Source organism: Hirundo rustica, chromosome 9 (genome assembly GCF_015227805.2).
Source record: "Hirundo rustica isolate bHirRus1 chromosome 9, bHirRus1.pri.v3, whole genome shotgun sequence".
Taxonomy (NCBI): Eukaryota; Metazoa; Chordata; class Aves; order Passeriformes; family Hirundinidae; genus Hirundo; species Hirundo rustica.
In genome coordinates this window covers 25,070,012-25,091,932 of record NC_053458.1, presented here as the reverse complement: position 1 = coordinate 25,091,932, position 21,921 = coordinate 25,070,012, and the positions used below count along the sequence as shown (strand labels likewise).

General features: G+C 43.4%; 1 protein-coding gene across 2 annotated transcripts in view; it reads right to left on the bottom strand.

Moving 5' to 3' along the window:
* Positions 1 to 21,921, bottom strand: part of PLA2G4A (phospholipase A2 group IVA) — a 74,055-nt gene that overhangs the window by 15,901 nt on the left and 36,233 nt on the right. For both annotated transcript variants that reach the window (XM_040073462.1, XM_040073463.2), the window contains exons 5-13: positions 20,978 to 21,126; positions 18,342 to 18,455; positions 15,795 to 15,832; positions 13,903 to 14,041; positions 7,968 to 8,104; positions 3,849 to 4,071; positions 3,009 to 3,123; positions 468 to 605; positions 33 to 125 (exon numbers count right to left, since the gene is read on the bottom strand). In XM_040073462.1, coding sequence (XP_039929396.1) covers positions 33 to 125; positions 468 to 605; positions 3,009 to 3,123; positions 3,849 to 4,071; positions 7,968 to 8,104; positions 13,903 to 14,041; positions 15,795 to 15,832; positions 18,342 to 18,455; positions 20,978 to 21,126 — 1,146 coding nt within the window. The remainder of the gene's footprint in view (positions 1 to 32; positions 126 to 467; positions 606 to 3,008; positions 3,124 to 3,848; positions 4,072 to 7,967; positions 8,105 to 13,902; positions 14,042 to 15,794; positions 15,833 to 18,341; positions 18,456 to 20,977; positions 21,127 to 21,921) is intronic.

Genomic DNA, 21,921 nt, shown 5'->3' with positions numbered 1-21,921 from the left:
CTCTGCATAATGAAATCATTTACTAATACTACCTAATTCTTCTTCCATGGTGGGCCCTTCGTTCTGAGAATTGGAGACACCAAGGACTCTGTTAAATAATATTGAAAATGCACTGCCCCAGACACCTGAAAGAGAAAAAATAAACAATGAACAGTGCTTGGCAGAAGGAAAATAAACTCCACATATCTTAATAAGCATTATTTAAGCAGTTGGTTGCTGTCTCAACACACCTCCAAGTTTGGAGCAGGACAAGTCATAAGCTCAGATGTCCAAGTCAGAACAAAAACCAATGGAAACAAGAAACAAATAAACAATGCCAATCCATATCTGTGAAATCTTTCAAATGAATGTCTTCCAACAAACTGAGAGCTCCACTTCCTGTCTCACACTTTGTGTGACTGCATTTAAAAATCCATGAACTACTGATATTGCTTTTATTTTTAAACCTCTTTCTGTCACATACTCACCCATCAGGAAATGCAAGGGATTTTCAGCATATTTCTTCACCACTGTCCCCATAAAAAACTTGCTTCCAAACAAATCAGGAGACATGAAAGTGCCATACTTGGCCATTCCAATTTCGTATGGACTGAATTCCACCCAGTCTGCAAAGTCAGAAACAAAACTGTGATCAGTCAGAAATCTCAGCCTGAATAGAAACAGAGGAGGAAAACACAGAAATGAACTAAGCAAAGAAATTTTAGTGAAATTGTAAGCCTGATAACCATTACAAATATCAAATCAAGGTCAGTGATGTCTCAGCAGAGAAAGAATGCTCATTCTCTCTTATCACAATAAACTTTGGTGAAAAGAGTAAGGTTGGAAAACCAGAGGTATAAAAAGGAGAGATCACAAATGAGGAACACACAGTGACATCTGGTTTTCATGCCCTGCTTCAGCATGATTCCCTGCCACACGTGGGTCTCAGCTCCAAGCTGCTCTTCCTTCACTGCAATTCCACCAAAAATATGGCGAGCAGTGACAGAGGGGGGCACAAAAACAATCACTGACTATCCCAAGGGTTGTGAAATATTCTAGCAGAGGTAGCATTTGGATTCTACCCAAACCTAAAGTTTTGTGGGAAATCCAGTATCAAAAGGCAAAGCTGAGAGGCAGCTGATAAACGTACCAATTCAACCATTGCCAAATATACCTTTAAAAGTCCATTTAAAAGGAACAGACAGCTCAAGAGAAACATGGAATAAAATGTTCAAATGCATTTTCTGATCTTGGCAGAAAATATCAGAAGTGATTTGCATTCTATTGATGCAATAGAAGGCCTTTGAAAATGGATCTTAACTGACTTGGAAACACTTTTTTTGACACCAGTGGAGATGCTTCCATCAGAGAATTCAGTTCAAAAAGGGAGCAAATAACAAACAAAACATATCTTCTCTTTTTAGCATTTCACCCATTCATCTATTACACCTTCCCTATTTTGAGCAGGGGTTGATTTGACTGGAAATAAATCAGAAGTAATTCTGAAACAGAAATGCAAAAGAGACAGCTTTGAAATATCCCCACATGTCATGGAATGCCATCCACCCTCAGGATATTCCTGCTGACGTGTGGAGCAGAAGGTGAACACCTGTCCTGAAAAGGAAAGATTTAATCATGACTGCTGGGAGTTTCATTTCACAGAGTAATGCTTATCTGAGCTAAGTCAAATATAACATCCTATTTTCCAAATAAATCACCCACAAATCTTCACATTCACTGGAATAGAAGGAAATTCGTCTGAAGACCCAGTCCAGGAATTGCATATTTCCTTTAAGCCGCATAAACATGAATTGGCAGATAAGTATTCAGAACAAGAGTGACAGCAAAGCTGAACGGAGAATTAGAATTAATTAGTGTTAGTCCACCTCCTGCTTGCATTTGCACTGAAGGAGATTCTTCAAATCACAAAGTCTGCTCAAGGAAATAAAATTTCTTCCTTAAAATCAATGGAAATAAGGAAGTGTAAATATTTCTGTTCAAAATTTACTATAGCTCTCACATCAGGAACAGCTGAAAGGAGGAAGAGAGCTTAAAATAAGAAGCAATCAAGACCTAGCACCCTCTATAATGAGAGAGGTGTCAGCCTCAAGAGGCAAACCCAAGATCCACTGGCACAGGGAATACATTTTTTTACAACGAAGTAAAACCTCCAGGTGCTTCTGATCTTGACTAGAGAAAGACATTATTAACAAAAGATCATTTTGGTTTTAAAACAGTAACCCAAATAAAATTTGCTGAAAAACTGAAGTTCATCTAAAACCCAAAATATTCCTATTTTCAAACAAAAAGGTTTCATAAGTAAAAAGACACTTTTTTTTCCCACAAAATATTTAGCCTAATTTACAATCTCACATTTTCATTTCCAACCAAAGCTTTGACAGCAGCTTCTCCAAATAACTATTTTAGGAAATACAATGATGTATAAACCTGAGGCAAACCACCTGGCACTTCCCTTTCCAGTCTTGTATATAACTATATATATAGAAAGAGAGATGTGAGGCATCTTCCACAACTGGACCCACTCTCAACTGAATTTACCAGAGGGGATTAAAACCTATGGAATAAATACAAGTTAAAGGGTTTTTCTGTGCTACCAACAGCACTTCATATTGGGCAAAAAGTGAAAAAGAGGCATTATATCTAATTTGTTTAACCAATTTTAATCATGGAATCCTTAAAGTTGGTAAAGACCTCTGAGATCATTCAGTCTAACTGATTACTTCATCCTTCTCTGAAAGAGAAGGTGACTGAGGACATTTTCCTTTCCCTGTTTGATACACTAATTTAAACATCTTTTCCCTGATGGAGTCACTAGGTTTCTCTTTGGCTTGGCACTCCTACCTGAATGTGTGATCACCTGTCTCTGAGTAACTTCTTGTCACTCTGTCAGATTCCCAGAAGTCAGATGCAAGCAGTCTCAGGGGCATTTAAAAAAAGAAAAAGGTTTTTTAACCAGTCACACAACTGTCTCCTTGCCACAAGTGACTCAACCCAGATTAGGAACACACCTGCAAACATCAGCTCTGAGACATCTGGTTTGACGTGTAGACAGGTGAAGAGTGGCAGAGCACACTGGGCATTATTGACCTTCTCTTTCATATTGCTCAGAGTGGTGTCCATCCTCTGCAGGGAAAGAAAGACATGGGTCCCAAACACATCCTGTAAAGGCCTGCTGGTATATATATATAAACACATATACGTATATAAATATCACAGTTTATTTTATTTAAGATCTGGGAGACTCCTCATGTCGATGAAATTTGCGAAGAAAAGTTTTTCACTGATGTGTCAGGTCCTGATTTAAATTAAACATCTGTGCATTCTTTTTCATCCCTTGGTAAACAGGGACTTCTAACCAACCTCACACAACCTCACACAACGCCTTTCAGCGTCAGGATTCCTTGCATCTGCCACTAAAAGCTGTGTTGTCTCTTTTTCAGTGTTTTAAATTGGTTAAAACCCACCATCAGTGTACATTCATGAGGGATAGAAGTGTATAAAACACATCTGCAAATCTATTGACACATTTCAGTCTTGCCGCGAGATCAAATCCAGCTGCTGCCCACCTGACTTATTTGAACTGGAAGTCTTTGTGCCTAATTCAGCCAATTAGGAATTTTCAATTATAGAATACAACAGTATGAAGCTCTCCTGTTGCCTTCTTTTTTCAAAAAAAGCCAAGGGGATCTTTCACGTTGAAATTAGTACTTTTTAAGCAAATGCTGTTTCTTATAGCAAGATGTGCACCCTTTATTAAATGTTGATAAGGTAATTTCAGAAAAATAGCAACAGTGGGAGTTATCTAAAAGAGTTTGAAGGCTTTAACAGCATCAGAAGTGAGCACTCACATCATGGATCAGAGTTTCCCCTATGAGCATCCCGAAGATGTCTGTGAAGGTGACAGGCTGCCCTGAGCTCTTCTTGTTCCACAGAGCATCGATGTAGCGCTTGACCTTCTGTGGGGTGAGCAGCAGCAGGGGGTTGTGGCTCACGGAGTTCATCAGCTCCTCATTGATCTCCTTTGGGCCCTTGGCTGGGAAGTCTGGGTGGGAATACAGAGTTGACATATACCTGCAATGGCAAACAGGCTCTGTGAGCATCAAACCTGCCTCAGTGTCTGTTGTAGTGCATTAATTTGCTTTATATCGTATTTCATTTTTATATTGGGTTTTCTTCTGTATCCCCTGTTCCCTTGGATAATGTATCACGTGGTTTGTCCCTGCCCCACCCCGCCCAACCTCCCACACTGGAATGTAACCCAACTCTGTTCCACTCCCACCTTGTCCCTGGTTGGGGAGTGGCTTGTCCCTGCCTCTAGGCCCTTCCCCCCGGGAAAAAGCCCTGGAATTGCCGGGGGCTCCCTCTCTTCCACCGGGAAGGGGGACCAGAGTGAGCTCTGGACTCTGCAGGGGCAGGACCCCTGAATAAAGCCATGATCCCCCCTGGACAAAGAGCAGACTCTTCCCTTTTGCCATCGACGGACACATGTCCTCTCTAAAGAACCAAGGTTTGCCTCTGGGTAGCTTTTAGGACCCTGGAGCAAGATTCCTTCTGAAGTGGTTTCTCTCTCAAGCTAGCCGAAATGGAGCATGGGCTCCGAGGGGAGAGAGAGCTGCTTCAAGTGTCAGCTGCCTGAAAGCTACAAAAGGCTCACAAATGAGTTGATACAGTTACTGATTAAATCACGTTAATTAACTCTCTGTTTACACAGGAAATATTACAATTTCCTTTTTCTCAAAGCACAGAAAGCTGAGCAATTTTTTCTAAATATAAGCACAGGATCAAGCACTCAATATGCATTTTCCATAGTGAGTGTGAAGTAAATGATTGAAGAGTCCTCATTTTTCTGTTTAAGGGATAACAGACAGAACATCCTAAGCTGAAAGGAGCTCCTCCAGCTAGCATAGCTGTCTGGCAGACTGGAGGTCCTAGAAGGACACATGCAGTTCTCCCCCTGTAAGAGGCACCTCTCTGCCCTCCAGTTCATTTTCACTACTGAAAAATTCCTAAAATATCTCAGTGTATCACAGAATCCCAGAACGATTTGGGTTGGAAGGGACCTTAAAGCCTCTCTAGAGCTACCATCTGCCACGGGCAGGGACACCTTCCACTAGCCCAAAGTGCTCCAAGCCCCATACAGCCTGGCCTGGGACACTTCCAGGGATCCAGGGGGAGCCACAGCTTCTCTGGGCACCCTGTGCCAGAGCCTCTTCACCATCACAGGAAAGGACTTCTTCCCAATATCCCATTTAAACCGACTCTCTGCCAGTGGGAAGCCACTTGTCCTGTCACTCCGTCCCTTGGAATCAGTCTCTCTCCATGTTTCCTGTTGGCTCCTTCAGGCACTGCAAGGCCACAGTGAGGTCACCCCAAAGCTTCTCCTCTCCAGGCTGAATTATCCCAGCTCTCCCAGCCTTTCCTCCCAGCAGAGCTGCTCCATCCCTCTGATCATCCTGGTGCCACCCCTGGACTCTCTCCAGCAGCTCGAGGTCGCCCCTGTGCTGGGCCCCAGGGCTGAGGCAGCTCTGCAGGTGGGGTCTCACCTGAGCACAGGGGCAGAGGGGCAGAATCCCAATCCCTTTCCTGCTGCCCACACTGGGGCTCAGCCCTGGGCACGAGGGGTTCTGGCCTGGATACAGCCCCACTTTCCAGGATATGCTTCTTCCATAATAAACTGAAGCACAGTAACTACCACCTGTGCAGAGAGTTGTTGACTGTGAGGATGTGGAAAAGCCAAATCACGAGTTTGTTACTGAGAAACAAATCTAGTATTACTGCAAACAAAGCTCAGACACACGTGCAGGCAGCCCTGGCTTCCACTTGGTTGGGTTAGGCCATACCAAGACTCATGACAGGCCCTCCTAATCTATGAGAGGCTCATTTACTATTATTTACCCAGTGACCTGGCTCAGGTACACATCCCTTACTCCAGGCAGAGCTCTGAGACACACACGGGTTCAGCCTGGCCCTGAGGTCATGCCCAGCCATTTCTGGGACAGCACAACCAACCCTGTCCAACATGGGCTGCCAGGACTTGATCCATGGGCTCCACATCAGCTCCTGGGTGCAGGGAAAGAGGAATGCAGCTGGAGAAGTCAGCACAAGGTTGAAGCAAGATGGCAGAAAAGCACTGCTCCAAGGTTAGGTAGGCATGCAGCTGAGGGGAAAAGCAAAAACCTGTCTCTCCTGCCAGGAAAGGAATTCTCCACCCTTCAGGAAAAAAAGAAAAGAGAATTATTCCCAAGTGAAGGACTGCATAGAAAAGGAAGAAAAGAAAGGGAGTGCCAAAGTGTCAATTATTTGTTCATCAAGCAAGGAAAGACTGAAGGGTGACATCAGAGAGCAAAAGCAAATTTGTTCAAACATAACTGTCTCCAATCTGTTTCTGACTGGAGCAGTTCAGATAATCTTGCTATTTTACCTCAGATTGTATAGGTTTACATTAGATCAACTACGTATTCACCCCTGGGTTTTCCCCAAAATGGACCTCATAGCCAGCAGAGTGACGTCTGTCCTGAGCAGGGATTGCAAACCCCTCCTTAGAAACATAGGGAATGTTTTAACACCACATTGCACTACTGCACTGCTCTTCATCCACCTTCTGCTTTCCACAGCTGTGACAGAAGTCCATCCATCTCTCTCAAAGGACAGTAATGAACCTGCCCCCACCACCAGTGACAGGAAACACGTGTTCCAACCTTTTATAGTCTAATCTAAAGGAGAAATTTCCTCTAGTTCACAGACACTTCTGGCATTTCAAAATCTCCTGGCATCCTGAAAGCTTTCCCCCAGTCTGGAAGGGGGAAGCAAGATTCACACAATGCAAAATAATTGACAAAGAACCCATACAAGGAATAGAACTGATCATTATCTCATTCAGGAGTCAACTTTGGGGTTAGAGTGTGGAATTAAAATTCATGTGCTTCCTTGGAGATAAACCAAGTGATAAAACTCCCAGGCAGATTCCTCGTTCATTTATATTACAAGTATTTTTCTCTCAAAGAATTGAGACATTTGTTTAATCTCATCCCCGAGTGCGAAAGGACCCACCAGGTCTCTGCTCCAGCCTCCTGCTCAATGCAGAGCCAACCTAAATCAGATGAGGCTGCTCGGGGCTGTGCTCAGTCAAGTTCAGCTTTCACATCAGCACTGATTCTGCCTGGGTCAGACTGAGAGGATCACACCGTCCCCAGCCTGCTCAGGTGAGGACGGCTCAACACATTCCAGTGCTTGGCCACTCTCACTGCAACATAGCTTCCCTAAGAGTTAATCCAATTACTCTTTGTCCTTTCTCTGGGTATCTCCAAAAAGAATCTGTTTTCTTTACAGCTACTTATCAGGAACTGAATATAATAAAAAGATCTCTCCCATCAATACCTGTGCCTGCTCCTCAAGGCTAAATGAACTATTTTAAAACCTGATGTACTGTCTAAATTAAACAGTGCCAGTGGGACTGAGGCAGTGGGTAATCCACAGTGGGATGTCCTGCAGGGTGGCAGCCAGGCCCCAGTAAATTCCCAGTAAATTCCCAGTAAATCCACCAGGATTGTACACTGGGTGTAAAATGGAGAAAAAGATCTTTAGTGATTTTGAGGAGCTCTAAAAGTCCTCCCAAAGCATATAGCACATTTTGGGTTGATTGAGTCATCAGCTTCAAATCACAAGAGATTTTTTTTGTTTTTCACATTTCATCGGGAAAATAAAACACAGACATTAGGTGTTGATGTAGAAATATGGGTGCATATGTTGGCACCTCTTTCCATCCATTCCTGCTCTCAAAACTCCTGAAGGTGCACCTGGAGCCTGAGCTGTCCTTGCCCTTCAAGGCATCCAAAACACCTCCCCCAGCAGACTTGGATACGGAAAATGTGCTATGAATTACAGCCACAGAAATAAGACAGCTCTTATGACAATTCCTTCAGAATTTGCTGCAGGGAAGCTGAGGATAACCAAGAGGAAGGCCTTACCAGGTGGATCCGGAGAGCCCAGCAATGTACGTGGCACAGTCCAGCACTCCTGACTCATAAAGAGCTTTCATGACTCCAGCAAAGCCCACCATGGCCCGGAAACCCCCTCCTGAGCCCAGCACGGCGATCACCGGCACCTGCAACACAACCACCGCATCAGCGACAAGGGACACACCCTGGGAGCACCCCAAGAAGAATTACAATTTATTTGAAGAAGTCACCACTTGTAGCAAGATTTCTAAACGAAAATATGCTCAGAATTTCTTTAGAATGTCTGTCCTTCTTATCCACAATCCAAACTAGAGGAGATATTAAATTTAGTTAATAAATAAAACTATTCAGTTACAAGGCCACAGAGATTTTTAAAGCAACCCAAACACCAGCTTTAATCCAATTCATATCATTGTGAGAGAGCCAAAGGCAGTAAAATTTACTAAAGAGAAACAGAACAGAGACAAATAATATTTTGACTGGGAGTTTAAAAACAAGTTTTATAACAAAAACACCCAGTATTACTACATAGCATGAATGAATTACTACATAGAGTATTCTTAATTTTACCATCACTTTGCAAAAAAATACCAGAGAGGTAATGGGAATTCATGGGGATCTGGACAACCACTCAGCCACCAAGAGAGAAGTGAGCAGAACCAGACAGGTTTATTGTGGCAGCAGGTTAAAAATGTGTCCACAGGGGTTTATTTTACACTTTTCTCCTTCTTACTACCCAGCCCTGACATCCAGGCTGTTCCCCCCTCAACTGCACAGCGTCTCCAGGTACCTGAAAAGAAGACAAAATAAAATAAAAATTCATCTGCTCCCATTATCACCTGTTTTGGCCTAAGTAGAGGGCTCATCTGGTTCCCAGTTTCCAAAACCCAGGAGGATTTTCCACTGCTCAGTGTGACAAAGGAACCACCTCTTGGTTGTTAGTGAGCACAAAAAGAATCACACAGCTGTGCAGAATGCCCCTATCTGATCAAACTGCTAATCTGTCAAAAATCTCCCTGAAAGGCAAGTTCAGGTGCCAATAGATGGGATTAGTGACAAGAAAAGGATCCGTGTGATGACAGAGCCCTGTTCTTTCTGCAGACTCCATGCTCCAAGCCATGAAACTCCCTTGAGGACTGACTGATCCAAGGAAATGCCCGTGAACAATGACCAAGGCACTCAAGATGTTCCTTGTGGCTTCCACTCCCCAAAACTTCTTATTTGTGATGCAGTGACATTATTTTGTTACCTCCTTCATAAGCGTTCAGCTTTAGTAATAGAAACCACAGGTATTCCCTGGCTCTAAGTTCGTCGTGCAGCTCCAGAGATAGGGATCTATCCCAAAAATGACACAGCCCAGGGAAGGATTTGGGATATGTTTTGTTAAGCCAACACCCCAATAACGGAGCAGCTGCTTTGAAGAAGAGCCATGTCAGTAATCACTCCTTTAATAACATGGGGAGGCTTTGAAAGCTCCTCAGGAGCACTGCCCACTCAGCCTGAGCAGGCACATCCCAACAGGATGGAGATGTCACCTGCAGGTGCAAGCCTGGAGAAGGTATGTGAGAACACTTCCAGAGCACCACTGCTCCATTCATCAGTGCCCTGGCACCAGGGAAAATGGGAGTGTCCCTCAGGAAGCAGAGGAATCTGCTATGGAGAGGGGCTGGGAATGTCCAAGAGAGTCACCAATATCCTGACTGCAAATGCTTCCTAGATCCACAGGCACTCCAGGGATGCCAGATTCCTGCACTGGGAGAGGTGGATACAGCGAGGGGAAGGTGGATTATGGAATCACAAATTCATTCAGGTTGGAAAAGACCTCCAAGTCCAATCATCAGCCCAGCACCACACCACTGTGTTCACCACTAAACCTTGTCCCCAAGTGCCACATCCAAACAATTTCTGAACATCTCCAGGGATGATGATTCCACCACTGCCCTGGGAAGCCCCTTCCAAAGCTTTACAGCCCGTTCAAGGACGCAATTTTCCCTAATATCCAACCTGACCCTCTCCTGGCATGGCTCAAGGCCATTCCCTGTCACCTGTCGCTGTTCCCTGGGAGCAGAGCCTGACCCCCCTGGCTGTCCCCTCCTGTCAGGGAGTTATGCAGAGCCAGAAGCTCCCCCTTGAGCTTCCTCTTCTCCAGCCTGAGCCTCCCAACCACCCTGTGGGCATTGCACAGTAAATAAATAAAGCTTTAAAATTATGACAAAAAATTAACTGAAGAGGAGCACCTACTGCACATTTTTGCTCATTTATTTCAATAGAAGTTGAACTGCAGCATAAATCAAGTGAGGCACGTTCACAGTCCTCTCCTGCTCTGCAGAAGAAGCAGGCAGGTTTGTTAAACCAGCTTTTTAGCTCCAGTTCCGTTTTCTGACATGTTTAAGGGCACAAAACAGTAAACTTTGAAATGAAATACACCCATCCTGTAAGCTGCCCTATGGGATAAATAGGGCAGAGGCAGGGAGAGGCTGAAGGAGCTGCAGCCAAAGCATCCAGAGCCAAGAACCAAGCAACCATGAAGAAATCATCTGTTCTGATGAAGAACAGAGAAAAGAGGATGCACGCTCTTCTTCTGAACCCCAAATCCTTTGTACAGAACCACCAGCACATGAGTTCACTCAAATCAAAAGGTTCCTAATCATACCTTCCAGTAATCAGGCAAGAAAAAAGCTAAAGCATACTAAATCTTGTTTTGGGAATGAGTAGTGCAGATGTCTTTATCCAAATGCCCTGGAAACACAGTGCACAAAATCTGAATACCTGTGGTGGAAAAAGAATGCCATGGGGCACACAAATGATTATTAAAAAATTGTTCTGCAAATCCAGTTGTAGAGAACTGTATGCTTTCTTTAGAAGATTATGGTATCTTTAGAAAATTGCTTGAAGCAGCAAAAATTAAAAAAATAAACCAACCAAGAAGAGAATTATGAGAAATCTCTACCTCTGTATTTCCAAAATGTGCCTCAGGATTAAGTTAAGGAAATTTGGAACTACTCACTTCCTCATCCAGACATGTATAATGAATTCAGGTATTAAAGTCTCTTAGCATCCCAGCAAAGCACAGACTACTCACAGATGAAGCAACTTGGGTGAACTTTGAGTATGTGACTTGTCCAAGATTAAACAAGACCCACAGATGGCTAAGACTACTCAAAGTCTCACAACTTCATGTTAAGACTTCAAACATCCCATAAATCCTCCTGCTATCTTCCATCTGTAGCAATAAAAGTAAAACTACAGTTTAATTTGAACAAAAAGGGTTTTTTTCATTGCTAGAAACCTAAAAATTTTGACAAGTCAGCTTAGAAATACACATTTGGCATATTAAAAATGGGAGAATACCTACAGTTAGTGTCTAGGAATGTTGGAGTCCGGGGCATTCCTTTGGCTGCCCTGGAGGGTCAGAGACCTGGACAGGGGGGTCTGGGACCCTGGAACAGAGCCCAGAGGGACACTGGCATTGATCTCAGTCTGTGGGAAAGGCTTCCTGCACTGCGGGAAGGATTGCAAGCCACAAGAGTGTGAAAGATAGTAGTTTAGCTTATCACAGGGTGAGAAAACAGTAGATTTGGGTTTTTAGTATTGAAGTGAATGGGAGCAAGATGGAGGATTTGGGGCATTGTCTCCTGCTACTTCTTTCTTCTTCTCTCACTCCATTTGCAGCAGTGACGATGGCACAAAGTAGTGTAAAGAGATTGGGTCAAAGTAGAGATGACCTGTTTAGTATAAGTGATAGGTATTGGCAAATAATGATAAATAAAGAATACGTAGCAATTAGTATAAAAGATAGAGACAGCCCCACTCAGGGGGAGTCGAGGAGTCACCAGATGCCTGAGCAGCTGCATGGGCCTTTATTGGGCACTGAGAAAATTGTAAGATAAGAAATAATAAACGAAGCGCGCAACCTTGAAAAATCAGAACCTGAAGACTCCGTCTTTTTCTTGCGTTTGGCTCAGAGCTTTGCAGAGGGAAAAAAGACTCTAAAACCACCTGAATCTCGGAGAAAAAACCGAGATAGGAAGATGCAATTTAACTGATAAAATTTCAGTATTGGAGTCAATGAGGGATACCAAGGGAAGATGACACCACAAAGAATAAGAGATCTTAGTTATCCTTTTTAAAAACTCATACACAGATGCCCCTGCATGGAACTGAGACCTGAGGCACTGAGTACCCCCCCAGCTCCAACTGGAGCTTGGCAGAATATCCACATCCTTTCTGAGGAAGATCCTCTTCTGCTCTAGGTCACACCAATGTCACACTGACAGATTCCTGCTCTGATGAGATCTGCATGTGTTAAGATTAAAATAACTGAACTGCACATAAGGAAACCTTGAAAATGTTCCTTTGCAACATACACAATTCCTCTTGGTCCAATTAATATATGTACAATACTTGCTAAATTCTTTCATGTTCCTCAGAAAGTTCACGGAATAACATTCACGAAGCAAGACAGAGTTCAAAAGTACACAACAATAAAACATTTACCACCTGCTCAAAACTCCATGGAAATGTAAAAGATATTCTTCAGTGCTGGTTGCAAAAGACTTGCAAAAGTCACGTTCTCCTTATATTAAAAATGCACAAAAGAAATCAATGCCAATGAAGGAATCAGCCCAGATTAATTCATGGACTCTGTTCATTGCTTGACACACCCACAGGCACAAAGTTTTCCTGTCACAATTCTGGAAGCAGCACAGGAGAGGGAATGGGCAAGGAAGGAAGATGATGGAAAAGTTACAACAAAATAAGTAGATCTGTACCAAGTGAACTCTTAATTAAGGCTGAATAATGCAGTGTTTTATGAAATCACTGAAGAGCTCAGTAGGATCTGGGCCCTTTCCTTACTGTGGTGTGAGGCCCTGGCACAGGTTGCCCGGAGAAGCTGTGGCTGCCCCAGGATCTCTGGAAGTGTCCAAGGCCAGGCTGGATGGGGCTTGGAGCACCCTGGGCTAGTGGAAGGTGTCCCTTCCCAGGTCAGGGGTGGGAACTGGATGATCCTTACAGTCCCTTCTCACCCAAACCATTCCCTGATTCTGTGATACGAGCCAAGCCACCATCAGCTCACTGACATATGCTGGCTTCCCTTCCTCTTGGCTTGGTTCAAAGCACCAGCAAGTCAAGGAAAGCTGCAGTTCCTCACGATTCAAAGAAATAAAACTTCATAACCCTAATCCAGTAAAACTGGGCCAAGGAAAAGAAGGGAGGAGAGAAATAAACTAATTTCCAAGCTGACTCTAAATTTAAACCAGCTCATTTCCTGCTTAGTCTTTCAGAGATGAAAGTCAGAGAGCACAAGATGGGTACTGGGCATGCAGGGGCACATTCTGTGCTGGGTGAGAGCCCAGAGCCATTGCAGGATTCGGCAGGTATTTCACACACCCTGAGGCACTTTTCAGATGGCAATCTCGCCTCAGACCCAACACCCTAACAAAGCCGGGGATTAAAACCGGAAAAAATTGGAGCAGTTTGTTTAAGAGGCCAATGAATCACAGAACCCCAGAATGACTTGTTTGGAAGGGACATTAAAGCTCATCCATTGCCACCCCAGGGATACCTTCCACTATCCCAGGCTGCTCCAAGCCCCATCCAAACTGGCCTTGGACACTTCCAGGGCTGGGGCAGCCATAAATTCTCTGGGCAACCTGTGCCAGGGCCTCACCACCCTCACAGGGAAGAATTTCTTCCTAATATCTAATCTAAATCTCTCCTTTTATAGCTTCCCCCGGTCATAAACTTTAATTTACAAATTGAGAGCCAAGAAAAATTACTCTCTGGGCTAAATATTGTATGTTCATAGAGGAAAAGAATTTTTATATTCTATAATCTTTCCACATTGAACCCTTCCACCTCGCACGCCTCATTCTTTCCTCTCACAGGCAAATGAAGGATTCCAGAGGGGATGCTAATCCTGATGGGAACTCTCCAAACTTACATCACGGGAAGTGGTCAGGTTCTGGCTGCTCTCTCCCAGGAATGACTTGATGCTGTGCATGATGTTGTCTCTGCGCTGCTGCCGGAACCTCTTCTCCTCGTCGCACAGGGCCATGCTGAACCGCAGATCCGTCGAGGAGCTGTTTGGAAAAGGGACAGGCGGTCACAGGAGGCTCAGCTCCAAACAGCATCACAAACATCACCGTGGGAAATGAGCGGACACGAGCAGAAAATCCTCACCCACTCATATAAGATGAAATTAAATTGTATTTTTCATGTGACATCCTCCGCCAGCTCTGGAGCGATGGAGACAAAGTACAACATGTCTTTAAGACGTGTATTTTATATCGAAATCACTAAAAACAAATAATTAAATACAGCAAGCGAGTTCTCCACTCACATACAATTATAAATCTACACCACAGATGATACTGGCACACCACAGGAAAAAAAGAAGCCCTTTTTTCTGTTATTTTTCTCCACACTGTGGGATAAAAAAGGTACACAAGGCTGCATAAGGATCTCAGTGCTGTACTTAAATAAAGGTACAACTTCAGCTGCCACGTCCCATGGACAGCAGAGAAGAGGGGTGGACAAATCCATCCTGGTGTCCACTGAAAAGCACACAATGGCGAAATGGATCCATTTAGGCTCAGATAATAATCTCCCAGATTTTTTAAAACAATCTACTATGTAATAAAATAATAGGATTAAGAAAAGAGGGTTAAACACCCCCTAAAAGCAATGTTCCATGAATATATCCACAATCTGCATGGATATCAGGGAATAGCAGCAGAACTTGATAAGATCCTTTACATTTCAAAGCCTAAGAAGAAGACACAGCCAAGCATCTTCTGTTTATTTAATGTCAGAGATGAAGTGCTTGTCATGCACAAAGCCTGGCTGGTTCAGGGTGGCCTCAAAGACCACCCACAAATGCATTTTCCTAGTACAACGTGATGAGCAGAAATTAACCCTGGGGGGTGTTCGTCAGTCTCTGGAGTAATCAGGAAATAATTTGACTTTTACAGTGCTTCTATTTATAGTTACAGACAAAAAATGACTCCTTAAATTGCCCTCAGAAAATCATTTTTGCCCTCAGAAAATCATTTTTAGATTTGAAATTTATTGTTCTGATTATGCCTCAACGTGATTTTTGGTCTTTTTCCAGGATAGGTGAAGAATGAGGGAGAAAGACAGCTAGAGAGGAAAAAAAAATTAAAGGGACAAATAAAAGGTAGGCAACTGCTTCGCTTTTACATGGAGAGCTCCTGGCCCTAAACCTTCACCTAAATCTTCACTATGTGTTATTTACATTTAAATACATTTTAGGGGCAACTTTGTAACAGCAGCTGAAAGTTCATGTGAGAGGCCAAGTTCCCAGAGAAGATAAATCAGGATGAGGATGAAGCTGCACCTGAGTGAGGTCTGTGGGTTTTTTTAGAAACAAAGCCCTTGAGAAGGAAAGGCCTTCACATTAACCAGGCTGAGAGAGCTACATGAGATTGGCCCCGTTCCTGCAAACATTTGGAAGGGTCACACCCTTGGTCCCAGTAAGGGTGTTTAGTCAGTAACAGAATTACAACATGAAAATAAACCAAAATTGTAAAATTTCCTCACTCACAGTACCTGGTATTTCTGTGCTCCAATAAGGAAATTTTGCACTCTACCTCACATGTTTTTAAGAAAATCCCAACAGGGTGGGACTCTTGAGGTGTCCTGTGCAGGGCCAGGAGTTGTACTTTGATGATCCTTGTGGGTCCCTTCCAATTCAGTATATTCTGTGATTCCATGAAATTTTTAATGAACGGTTTAAAATAAATAAATAAATAAATAATCCTTTGCTGTTGGTATATTTTCACCTTTTAAAAAAAAAAAAAATGAGATACTCACCATACTTCCAGAGACAATTCCAAAGTCATTTCTGTGACCTAAACAAGAAATATTTAAATATGGTTTCAGCACTTAGAGAGGGAAATGCCACAAACACACCTGGAACATCAACTACTACCATCAGAACTTTTCTTTCTTTCTTTCTTTCTTTCTTTCTTTCTTTCTTTCTTTCTTTCTTTCTTTCTTTCTTTCTTTCTTTCTTTCTTTCTTTCTTTCTTTCTTTCGTTTTCTTTCCTCTTCACTTCTTTTTTTAAAAAGGAGGACATTTTTGGCACATATGAATGAGATTCTTTTCTATGGACTTTTTTTGAAAGCACACAGTGACTCCAAAATACACCACTAGCATTGAGCACAGTGGAAAATACTGGTAAGTGCTGACTTTCATTCCTCAGATCCCGCTGTCTTGCCTTTCTTGCACTGCTGATCCCTTTCTGACAGTGCAACTCATCTCTGTCCTGAGGGGATCTGATTCTCTTCACTCATGGCTGGCAGGAGAACCAGGGGATCATATCTAAGTGCCACCTGTGTGAGGGAATCACTGCTCTGTGCTCCACAGGAGCCACCAAGTGTCTCTCCACAGCTAAACATGCCTTAACTAGCAATCAGGAAGGGTGATTGCTTACAGCTCGCTGGAAAATGCAATAAATGTCACTGCACAATGGCTTCATTTGCCAGCCACACTGAACTCCCTGGCCAAGAGCTATGGGTTGGCCTCCTCTGCCTTTCACAGAACACTGAAAGGGTTGCCTGCAGGCAAGAAGTTAAAAAATTATGATTAAAGCACCAATTCCCTGTCAGGCACAATCCAGGAGTACAGGCTGTGCAACTAAGACAGAATGGAGAGGTATTTTCACCCTCTCTCTGGTGCAGCCCTGGAGCAGCAACAGACCCAGACTGTCCTCTACGCAAAACCAGATTCTCCTTCTCACTTGGGGCATGTGAGCACCAGGGACGGAGCCACAACACCCCAGACTGAACGTCTGCTTGACCCTCAGACAGCAGTGAAGGATCTGGGATGCAAAGCTGCCTCTGCCTCCCACATGCAGACCCAATTCCTGAAATGGGAACTGCAAATGAGGCAGGGCATGGGCAAGGTTGGGGGGGGTCGGGGGTGGGGGGGGAAGAACAGGCAGAGAAAGTACAAAGGGAGGACATGAACAAACAGAGTGAAGAGTCACTGAGGGAGCACTTCAAAGGCAGGAAAGCAATTACATTATTCCCCACCTGGTATTACTAATTTAGAAAGAGATCCTGAAACCATGCAGTGATCCAATGCTTATAAAAAGTATGCACATGAAATAAACCCTTGGAGGGAAGCATTCCAACAGGGAGACATCATGGCATTTTCTATACCTTATACAGACTGCCACAGACATTTCAGGAATACATGCTATGAATACATTGTCTACACCAGGCTCAACCTGACTTCATCTCCCCTTAACTATTTGCTTATAAATTTCAGAATGTATTCGCCTTTTTTTTGCACTGATTTTTCCCCTATGATTCCCTACCAAGCTTTGCTGAACACTGATGAGAAGTTCAAGCAAGGCAAGGTCTTGTATTAAAGGAATGAGCTTTGTGAACTGTGTTTGCAAAATGTATTCATCAGCTCTTTCTCACTGCTCCACCTCACACCTGGCAGAACCAGGACCTGCTCTCAGCCTGTGCTCTGGAAGCTCAAGAGTTATGGGCTTCAATATGAGTTATGGGCAAACAAATATGCAGAAACTTTAAAAAACGCTGTTATTTTAAAAAAGGAAAAATAATAGAGGATATAAAAATTCCATCTGTCCTAAGGCTATGCCAAATTAAATGCTAAACCTCACATCTGAAATTCTCTGGCTTCCAATAAATAGGCCTTTAATCAGTTACTTCCTGTAACTACACTTTTAAAGTTGTATAACATAGAAAACACCAGAGTGGTGACAAATCAAGATCTTTGGCTATACAATAAACTATAGTCCAAACCAGAAATGCAGATGGTATTTACAGATTTTAATATGTGCTGAACAAGCTCAATTTCACCCAGATTTAACAACAGTTTCCAGGAGTTACAGTGCAGGCAGACAAGCCCTGTTAAAGCGACTCCATCTGATTTGCAGACGTGTTTGAAGGGAATAATCCAATTACTGCATCATTGCGTCTTAACCAGGGCTGTGTTACAACATGCCACTTACAGAAAGTGAAACATGTAATAATAAAAGAATTCCTCCAGCTTTCTGGAAGCCACAGGCAGCAGCAGGAGGGACAATGCACTGACTAGCAAACGGAGTAACCTCACACTAACTCAGGCCATGAAATTAAACTACATCAAGTGCAGAAGAAACTGCTTTAGGCACAGAAAGTTCCAAACTAGACTTTTAAAGAGGATTCTTCCAGCGGGGACACCAAGGCATTCAGTGGCACTGTTTTGCTTAATTCTCCTCTCAGCAGGGCTGTAAGAATAAAAATAATTAAGGCTTAAAAGTGTCTCTATGGTTGTCCATGGGCAAGAGTGAATGCTCAGAAAACTCCTGACCAGGGCAAAGTCATGAATGTCCAACTTACATTATTGAAAGTTAACTGGACCTCCTTCTTCTCTCCCAGTTTCAGAGAAGAGATAGGAAATGTGGATGTGCCAAGAGTCTCGTCCATAACATAGTTGGCATCCATGAGAGTAACCTGGAAGAGATATCTGGATATTCAATTCTACTGCAAGAAATCCCTTTTTAATTCCATCAAGTCTATGCCTGAAGTAAAAAACAAAATTATATGTAAAAAGAATGGGCCTGACCCAACCCAGTCAACGCTCAGTGCACATGGACAGTGAAGGTGGCACTTCAAGGAGCTGAACTGCAGGAGTACACCAGGATTATTCACTATGGGATTTCCATCCCAGCACCTCTCTGGCAGCAAATCTCACCATCTTTCTAATACCTTCAACTTCTACATATGAAGCACAGTACCTTCAAATTTCCAGTGAGTAAAACTTCCCTATGGAGAAACTGTTGTACAGTTGTAATATAACTATAGTTAGAACTGAGTTACATAGATAACTCAGAAACTGAGTTGTATAGTTCTAACTGTGATAGGCCAAAAAAACATCCAGCAACTTTTCAGAGAAGATGGAATACACATACCCCAGCCTGGACTCTACAGATCAAGATTTTTATGGCAGTGATTTGGCAAAGTGTGCAGCATTCCAATTTACACAAAGCTGCTCTGTGTATCCAGCCAGACCTTCAAGTCTCTTCTCATACCCTCCATGTCAGAGCAGAGACCTTTCCAAAATGTGATCATATCCAAAGATGGATGTGGATATGGCAGAACACCATTCCATGCTTTTGCTCTAATCCATGTGGATCTATGTTTAGCAGACCTTCTTCCCCAATGGCTGCTTTCCAAGTCCTCAACTAAGATATTCAGAAAGAATTTCAAATTATTATTTACATGTTTTTTATTAAATGAGATCTCCAAACTCATTTGACTTACAGGGGTTTTTTCTACTCTGTGGCCTTATATCTTCTAAAATATCACATGTTCGTGGCTTGGACTGTATCTTTTGCAGAAAACAAAAGGAATCAAGATACAATCACTTGAATAATTAGTTGTTACATCTGGGATCAGCCTCTTCTCAGCTACAAAGAATTTTCTTCATCCTGTGCCACAAGCAACCCTTTGAAATTATGAATTCTCTTTATTTTAGGACAGAGCTCATTATTTTAATGGTATTTACATTGCTCTGTTTCCTTGCAGGACTTTATGCCCATTCATGCAATCTCTGAGCGCCGTCTCTTAAAACCAAAAGCAAAAACTTCTTAGTGGGATTTTGAAGAGCTGCTTACATTTCAGAGGGAAAACTGCACGTGGGGTAAAGTTAAAGATGCAGATTAAAACAATCCAAGGAGTCACAAGGATTGTGGAGTCTTGAGCTTCAGAATTCACAGCGGGTTTGGGTAGGGAGGTGATTTTATATATTTCTGACACTGCACTCCATTGCAGAGTCCAAAGGCTCTTGCCTACACTACCAGGTCCACCAATAATTAACCATTATTAAACATTATCACCTACTCTTTGCAGGCAATTTTCATGGAATTTTATTGCACTATCTCAGAACCAGCAACAGCCTTTAGTTATTGTAAAGACACATTTCTACCTATAATCCATTCTTGCTCTGTTTAGGACTGCAGTAATTTTATCCTTTTCAAAACCCTTGAACCAAATTTTGTCCTCAACAAATCCAAACATTCCAAGGGAAGCTGCCTAAGTGTAAGTGAGCTCAGAGCAGGGCCCAGGCTCTGCTCCAGGAGGCCCAGCAAAGGCACCAGAGGAACAGGCAGGAACTGATGCCCAGGAAATCATTGTGAATTCCCTAATAACTTTTGTCACTAGTGCAGGATGCTTGGGATAGTTCTTCATGATCCAACAAGCTGACCATGTGTGTAATGCTCAAACTGTAGAGGCTTCCCCAGGAACAAAGGGAACTTGTAGGAAGCACGACTCCCTTTCAGACCCAAGGCCTCATGGTCACAAGCTCAAGGAAAACCTTCTCAGGCTGCCCTCTGTCCCAGTTGGCCAATTTAGACTGAACTCTGTAAGCTTGGGTCAGAAGAGAGAAGGTGGCAGGGCCATCCTCTGTGAAGAACGGAGCTTACAAAGGATCAGAGCTAACCTTAAATCCTTGCCATGCCCACTCAGAAAACACTTACACCTAACATTCAGCTCTTGTGTGCAGCATGGAGAAGTTTAACACACTGAGACTGAACAGTGGCTTGGCCAACAAGGCTGCACGTGGAGTGCTCCCCAGAAGAGCCTTGAGTGGGCTCCAGGCAAGGAGGACACAGCGAAACCAGCCTTTCACTTTGTCTCCATGGGCAGACACTTGACCTAAGCCCCACCTATTCCCCATCTGTAAGAGATGAATCAGGGTAGGAAGCAGGGAATACACCACAGCTGGTGTGAGGAATAACAAGCTACTATCCCTGAGGAGCTGTCCAAGGGATGACTCACAGGCATATCTTGTAAAGACTCTTCAGGCTACCCCTTGAATAATTCAATTTATCCAACACCTCTTGCTAAGCACCACAGCTAAACCCAGGTTTAACATTTTAAGCAAAGGGGTGATCTTGAGACATCATATGCCACACACATGTAAGCCACTGTTATTTTACCCTCCATCTCCCCAGCCCAGCCATGGGATTTACCTCCAGAACATTCTCCAGATTGGGGTCCAGAATGAACTCGAAGGTCTCGTTCCATACGGGGTTGATGTCGTTGTTGAAATGCTTGGTTCTCTTCCTGCAGTCAGGGGCGGTGGGGATGAACAGCTCCACGTAGGGATCTGGAGTGTCAACTGTGGAGCAGAACACAGGTCAAGCAAGGGAAAACTCCAGCTTGGGCTGCAGTAATTGATACAATTGTGTGAAACCACAGATCCCCTCATGGTCAAGGACAGAAAGATATGCAACTCTGTAAGTTACAGAAATGGAATGACAGGAATGATACAAGGATATCAACAATCTCCCCAAAAGAAACATTAGGCTTTTAGGAGGGGAGGGGAAAAGCCTTGAGCAAACAGAATGGCACAGGGACTGAGTCAAGTTTACTGGGAATATGCAAACACCTGCCAGGCAGTGGTGTTTTCAAAAACTTTCACTTCTTCCTCTCTTTCTAGCCTTTAATGGCTTTGGCTCGTGTCACAGCAGCAAGTATCCCATAAAACAATAAAAACAAGCTGTTTGCTGTGGGTTTTGGATCCTCTTTCACCTTTGCTGGTTTGAGAGTGACAGAGGAAATCAGTCACAACACTGCAGTGCTGCACACAGCATAAGGAGCACTCAGCTCTGAAACACTGCCACCAGCACATCTCTGGGGAGTCACCACAGGAGCAGCACTTTATTTACACAGCAGAACCCTGACTGGAAACACAGATATGGCAACTGCAGCTGACAGGAGTTACCAGGGGGAGAAAAGGAAACATTGGCAAATCCCATCGGATGTGTCTAAAAATAGCCATTCCTGAGAGCAGAGAATGCAGCCCTAAAAATGCGCTTCCTAACAAGTTAAAGCATGCAGGGGTTTTCTGTGCAATGAGGCTAGGGCTCAGATGCTTCTCAGGAGAGCAGGGGAAGTTACTCCTGTGGTTGTG